The 7063-nt window shown below is 51.6% G+C and overlaps 1 protein-coding gene across 2 annotated transcripts in view; it reads right to left on the reverse strand.

Annotated features, from left to right (window-relative positions):
- Positions 1-1214: 1214 nt before the first annotated feature.
- Positions 1215-7063, reverse strand: part of CHAD (chondroadherin) — a 7422-nt gene continuing 1573 nt past the window's right edge. The window contains exons 2-4 of one of the 2 annotated variants that reach the window (XM_010291359.1): positions 4012-4175; positions 3653-3798; positions 1215-1562 (exon numbers count right to left, since the gene is read on the reverse strand). In XM_010291359.1, the coding sequence (XP_010289661.1) occupies positions 3657-3798; positions 4012-4175 (306 nt within the window). In that variant the 3' untranslated portion in view covers positions 1215-1562; positions 3653-3656. Of the gene's footprint in view, positions 1566-3652; positions 3799-4011; positions 4176-7063 lie in introns of both variants that reach the window. The other variant, XM_010291360.1, reaches the window with a different exon arrangement.

A 7063-nucleotide genomic window follows, 5' to 3' on the forward strand; every position in this document is an offset into this window, starting at 1 on the left:
AGCGCGCGTCGGGGCACGCGTGCCGCTGCTCCATCCCTGCGCCCTCCGCCCGTGCGTGAGCGTCGGCGCGTCCTGGGGGGGAAGGAAGCAGCTGTCGTGGCGGACCAGCACGCGGGGCTGGGGGTCAGATGGGCGTTCCCGTCGGCAGACCCCGACTGCGCCAGGCTTTTGCAGGGACGACCGTGTGCTCTCCTGCAGACCCGGGGAGCCCGGGGCATCTGTCCCGCAGCCGTCTCAGGGGCGACCAGGGTTTTTTCCTGGGGGCGATGCTCCTAATGCCGAGCTGAAAACTACCAGGGACAGCCCTGGTGCCATTGCCCAGACTCTGCCAGGTGACGGCTACCTATTTTTATAGTAGGCTTGAGCTTGGCCTCACAAAATATTTCACAAAATATTACTGCCAGTGCCCGGGACTCGTTAGAGGTCACGTGTTCCTGCTTTGTGGAGAGAGAAATAATAAAACCCTCCCAAAGAGTTGCTCTGCCCATAGGATAAAGAGGATTAAGTCTATATTTGTACCACCGGTCTCGTGTTACTTCTGATCCCCCAGCCCTCAGCCAGACACAGGGAGACTTGTTGACTTCATCTTTGCAGCAAGAGCTTTATACAGAAGATGTACATAAGAAAATATACAATTTGATTTCTATATAGGAGACAGAGGAGTTTTCATCCTCTTAAAGGTCATTTACACTCAGTTACAGAGGAATAAATATACATATATTTATATAACTCTTTAGGATTAAAAAACACAGTTAAGTTGCAACTGTGGTATTGTAATAGCCGTGACAATAAACCACAGTCATCCTGGCGTCCTGCTAGATCCTCTGGAGTCTGGGCGGAGAGAGGAGGAGGGTGGCCAAGCCAGGCTGCACGGTGCGCACCTTCTCCTCTCGGACGTACACGCGTCTCGGTAGACCCCACAGAGTGGGAGGGAATCCAGTCTTCGGATGGCTTGGGTGTCGGGGTTTCCCAGTACTGCTTCGCTGAAAGGATTTCTGGCCGACCTGGAGAGATTGCTGCCTTTCGGTGTGAAAGGGCAGCTCGGTCTCGCGGCCACCCGTTCTTGGGCATTGCTTCACCTTTCCCCCTCAGCCCTGGCCCGCAGGGATCCCCTCCGTGGGAAGGCATCTCTTTGCATGGGTTGAGACCAATTTTCCTGATCAAGCAGCTGGGGGAGGGATGCTGCTACCTTCCCACTTGCTTCCACCCCACTGGAAAGGGAGAGACAGCGACTAACTGGTTGATCGGGGACGTGGGTTACGTTGCCTCTGGGAAAGATGACTGTGTTTTACCGGCAGGATCTAGGTTAGCTTGTCTTAGTACGGTCATGCATAGTTTAGTTTTTAAAAATGCCTCTTTTAAAATATATAGATGTCGGAAAAGGTTGGAAAGGTGGATTCCATCCTGCGATCAGCAGAGAAGCGGGGATTCGGAAGGCTGGAGGTGTTTGGATATATCAGAAATGTTTCCTGACAGGTAGGAGAAGCTTAAGGAAGGACTCAGAAGTCAGTAGTTTTCTGATGGTTGAAGTGACCGGTCACCAGGACAGGCCGTACCGGGGCCTGCTGGGGGGGAAAAAAAGAGAAAAGGCCACATGTTTAAGGGGATTTTTCCAGCAGGCAGTAAACTTCTAGAACTTGTCTGTTTATTTTTACAGTGAGTGAATGAAGCCCATCCTTGAAAGTGAAGAGTTAGGAGTCAAGGAGCCATTACGAGTTCCCACAGTAGAGGAGATGGGTTAGTCCTGTCTCTGACCTCTTCTGCCAACTCTCCCTGTGACTCTTGAGTATCTTACCCAAAGTGTTGATGGTCAGTGAGCACTTCCTTGATAGAGGAAGAAACCGAAGAGTGGAATTTTCAAGAGTAGTGAATTATTCTGGTGCGCCGGTTCTGGAAATCCAGGGCAGGTAGATTTTTAGAAAGCAGCCAAGCAGCTTTTCATCTGAAATATCGTCAGTGACCCAAGTCACTGGTCATCCCTGCAAATACAGACCCCCATAGCTGACATCTGAGAAAGCTGCCTGGCTCTCAAGAGGTGTCAGAGGTACTTCATGTTCCTTAAAATCGCGTCACCACACCAGAGTGGGTTTGTGTGCCTGCATTTTGACACTCACACCTGAAGGTACCAAGCTTTGTCTTCTGCAAGACTGGAGTAAATAGTTTTCTATTTCATTAACACTTGTAAACTTGTTTAAGAGAGTTGGGTGGAAGGTGCTATAGAAAAACCAGGTATTATTGTCATGGTTTTCTTACTCTCATCATGGAGAAGTGAACTGGAATTGAGGTCAGGCAGGGAGAGAAGAAGGTTAAGAAGGGCCAGACCTGTAAATAAAATACATTTAAGTATTGTGGTTTAGAAAACTGAAGTTTTTGTGTCCTTAGAGCGGAACTTTACCCGCCCTATACAGAACGATTGGTATTTCCATCTCTAATCCATAAAACCTCTGGCACTGCAAAAGAAAAAACCACTTTAGGAAGGCGCGGAGCAGCTGGCATTATCCCTGACACTTTGGTCATAAATTTACTTTCTCCATCCTGTTTTGCATGTCCTTAGTGAACTGGGGACCAAACGGCCATAACTGGGCTTCGGGCTTCTGCCTTGTCCTTTCTGTTATGAAAGGGCACAGTGACAGCCCTTGTTCATACTGTGCGGTGCAAGGTCACTGCACTTTACTTAACAAATGAGCAAAGGTCCCTCTCCCAAGACCTTACAAACTTGCAGGCTCATCCAAAGTCCTTTGGAATCCATACAAGCTCCAGACCTAATCCTGGGATGGGGAAAAGGAAAATGCTTGGGATGGAGTGATGACAGCTGTGGCTTTCTCACCACTCTCTGCGCTGAATTTGATACTCTTGGTAGTTTCCAGCTGTGGAAGATGTTTGTGTGGTAGGTTTTCACAGTTGGTGTTTGGATTGGTAGATGTCAGCAAGCTCATTGCTCAAGGGAAAGTCAGCCCTGTCTCTGAATCACCTTCTGGCCCAGAACACTTTATTCAAAGAATATTTGCTGTCTCGAACCTTCCCCTTCTGGGACACTCATTTGAAGGCATCAGCCCGTGTTTTTCAATACCTGAGTGTCTTGGATGGGAATTGTAGTTGCTGAAAGGCAGGTGCTGGACTGGGAACGGCTCCTTGTGGAAGACATCTATTTCCACATGGGCTGGGCAGCCTGGGGCCAGATTTCCCAGCAATGCCCTGCCCTGGGTTTCAAACCAGACTTGGAGGGTTTTGCCTTTACTAGGGCAAAAGGCTGAGCATCTCCAATCAGTTAGAAAAGTAAAGCCTGTGTGATCCCAGCTCAGGGTAAGAGTGGGCTAAATCCACCCTTGTTTTGACACTTAATGACATGTTTCACCCTTGCTTGCTGCCCCAGGCCTGTCTTTAGCCCCGTGTTTGTTTTACAGGGTTGACTCCATCCCCGATGCTCCAGGCAGAGCCTCTGCTCTGGGAGCCCGTGGAGCCCAGTATTGCCAGGAGGTGGAGTAGCTCCGAGCGGAGGCGTCGGTGGGTGAATGCATGAGCTGTTTTGAGCCAAACCCTAGTGTCACTGAAGTCAGAGACAAAAGTCCCCCGTACCTGCGGTGGCATCAGGGTTTGCTGTAAGTCAGGCTAAAAGCTAAAAGGTAGGAAGCGGCTCTAGGAACCATCTTACGTGTTTAATGGCGGCTTCCCTTCTTGGACCTCTTGGTGGGGAGCTTGCAGGTGCGGAGGGCCGGGGTGTCTCTGATGGACTGCCCCCGGTACTGCGCGGGCGTAGAGCAGGTCTCATCGGTGCGGGTGCGATTGCCCTTCAGCCACCTGGGACACGGGGAGAAGGAAGACCAGGAGTTTACAGGAGGTACAAACCATCATGGGCAACACTCACACCATGAATGGGGAGGACAGGCTGGAGAGCGAGCTGCTGAGCGCCTGCGCAGCCTTCAGCAGCCTCCTCTTGCCTGGCACAGCTCGAGGGGACCCCCAAGGAGACCCCGGGGAACGCGGGGAGGGAAGGGCCACGCGGTGCCGTACTTGCGCAGGTGTGCTAGCTGGCAGTTGCAGTGCCAGGCATTTCGGGAGAGCATCAGTGTCTCCATTTTGTCGAAGGGGAAGTTGCGGGGCAGCTGGGTGAGCCGGTTGTTCTCCAGGTGAGCGGTCTTCAGCACGGTCACACCGGTGAACGCATTGTCTGCAAACTAAAGCACAAAGGTTTCTGGTGAGGAACAGTGAGTTAGGGAAGGGGAATTCAACCCCGAGTGCCTCTGTTCAAGGCTTTTAGTGCCACAAGCATGGAAGCAGCAAGAGGAGGAGCGGTGGAGAGGGGTCCTGGCTCGCTGGAAGCCCTGGACACCTAAGAGAAGCATCAGGCTGGTGGGCTTGTAGGTGATGGAGTCTCCTGCCTGACCAAATCCATGTGGGATTGTCTTTGCAGCCACACCCCTAAATAAAGTGATGTCTGGCAGCCCTCTTTATTTTTGAGCCATACTCCTCCGTTCTAAATGAAGATATTTTCTGGATGTATTCCTTTCCAAGGCTGGAAATCCTCCCAGCGCCTGTTGCCTTGCCTGCCCTGGAACGGCTGAAGGAGGGAGTGTTTGTGGCGTCTGAAGGGGCTGTAGACTTTGGCAGTGCCCGGGGGCTCCAAGTGGAAAGTTACACTTGGCATCTGAGCAGCGTAGAAATAGAGGCTGGTTTCCAGCACCTCAACCTCCTCCGTTTTTTCTCATTTCTAGCAGCTTGTTTGCAAGGGATGCTGCAAGATTTGTCTTTTCTCAACTAACAGGCAGGCTTCAAGGGAGAGCCACCCTTAAAAAAGCTACCAAAGAGAGGAGGGAGGCTGTAAACCCCCTCTCCTCCTCTGAGGCAACTCATCCCTGGCTTTTCTCAGCCCAGGGTTACTCAGGTTGGAAAGTCTCTTCTTGAAAGCAAACTCCTCAACACAAACTTCCTTGGCGGTGATGAACTGGAGAGGGAGTCATTGACAAAGCACAAAGCTCCTCTTGGCTACGACAAACCATTTCTCTCCCTTCTCAGAGCAGGGGAAAGCTTTCTCAAAAGGGTGGAGAGGAGGCCTAGGTCTGGCTAGGTCTAGGTCTACCCAGGTCTACCAGAACCGCCCCCAGTCAAGGACCTGTGCTCCCATTTCTGGCCCGACACTTGCATTCAGACAGGACCATCAGAGTGTCTTCAAGCTCTCTAAGCTTGAAAAGCTTGATGGACAAAATGCACTATTTTAAGCTGTGAACTTTTGTCCTCTTCCAAATTAAGCAATGTTGGACAGGATTAGAGCTTAGCGAAGAGGCTCCCAGTGTACTGTCGCTGTTGAACAGTCAGCGGTGCTGGCCTCTGTGGTCCAAAACCTACGAGCTGACCTCGGTAGGTTTTACTGTGCTGATAGTGGAGCTGCTCGGAGAGGTGCTGGCACGCCGTGCAGCGGGGCGGCAGCCCGGCCACGTTCTGGTTTGGACAGTGGTGTACTGTCTCAGCTGCTCATTCCTCTCCCAGCCCCATGAGAAGACTTCACATCTGCTGGTAACAGCTGCTGCTCTGCCTGCCAGAGCATGCGTTCCTAAAGAAATCGCTGACTTTCCCTTACTTAGACGGAGGGTTGCTGCTGTAATTTATTTCGCAATAAATACGCAGAGAGTACGTATAAGGCTTCCAGGGTCTGCGTTGCCTGGTTCCTTGTTGCTGTGCGCGGTGGGTCCTGGCCCGTGCGGCGCAGCCCTGTGGTGACTGGTGTGGGTCCGTGGCACTGGTGGGGAAGGGGAGCTCCGTGCTGGAGCTGCAGAGCAGCCTGAGGGCTCTCCTCGTCCTCCCACGTGCAATACAGGCTGGGGGAGCTTCGCGTGGAAGGGTTTTGCACTTGATCGGCTCGAAAGTCTTGCAGCCACGCAGGGAACAGCTAAGGACAGTGTTTGTGTGAAGAAGAAAGAGCTGCAGTCAAGATGCCGGCGGCATTTGAAGTATTTGGTAGTGATTTCCTAGGTCATGAGGCCTCTGCAATTAGATGTCTCCTAGCAGTGCAAAGTTCATGCGTGGGCCATTTGGCTACGAGGCCTTGGAGGACTTGAAGAGAATACACTGAGCTGGGATGGGAGCTTTGTTTTCCTGAAAAAGAATGCAAGCCCTAAAGCTGCAGAAGCCACCCCTGTGAGTGCTCATCCCATAAACTGGTGTCTCGCTGGGCTGTCGGGGAGGAAAGGAGGCATCTGGCTGCAGAAGAGCCTTTAGAGGTCGTGTCCACAGGTGGCCACTAAAAAGAAGAAAGTCTTTTTTTGCTGGCTAGAACTGTTAACCCTTGCTTTTTGGTTAATCTAAGGACACTTAATTCCCTGGAGCACTCCAGCATCACGGGTTAGTGTAATTTCTTCAACGTGTAACTTGGGACTCTGATGTCTCTACAGCTGGTACAACATGTAAGCTGTAATTTTTGACTTGCGCATGATAAGTGCCTTAAAACTGAGTCTACAAAAGTGCTGTGACAGCATGGCTAAGGTCTTGCCTAGAGAGGTCAGTAGATTGTTTTCAAGTGTAGATTTTGCTTACTCCCATCCTGGAGAGGTTAGTGCTGAGAGTGGACAAGGGCTTAAATACTGACTGAGCGCTACCGAGCTGGCTTAGGGAGTGTTGTTCTCCACCTGGGCAAGCTGCAATTCCAGTTTTTGAGCATTTTGGGGTGCTATATCCCCTTAAACTCTGGTGTGCTCTATTCCTGGTAGCTTTCAGGTGATCTGCTCATCCCTGTGAGGCCCTGTGAGTTGCTCTCTGTTGCTAAAAAATTCTCTTTTTCATCGCATCTTCCTGCACGTGGTGGGTGTTGCTGTGCCATGAAGTCCTAGCGTGGCCTTACCTGGATGCCCTTTGTCTTTGGGCTTCCTGGCAGAGCATCACCCCAGGGAGAACTGTTCTGCTCCACCTGCAGCACCCTCTTTCCAGCCACGTGGGGTGCACCTAGGACATCAGGCTGCAACTGGGTGCTGCTCTTCTTGGCACTGCACTGCACTGACGCTGCAGAGGTCCCGATGCGAGCGATTCCCCGCGTGTGATGCTCCTGCCTATGGATCATGCTTCCTCACGGGGG

Source organism: Phaethon lepturus, unplaced genomic scaffold (genome assembly GCF_000687285.1).
Source record: "Phaethon lepturus isolate BGI_N335 unplaced genomic scaffold, ASM68728v1 scaffold23647, whole genome shotgun sequence".
In the NCBI taxonomy this organism is placed as follows: domain Eukaryota; kingdom Metazoa; phylum Chordata; class Aves; order Phaethontiformes; family Phaethontidae; genus Phaethon; species Phaethon lepturus.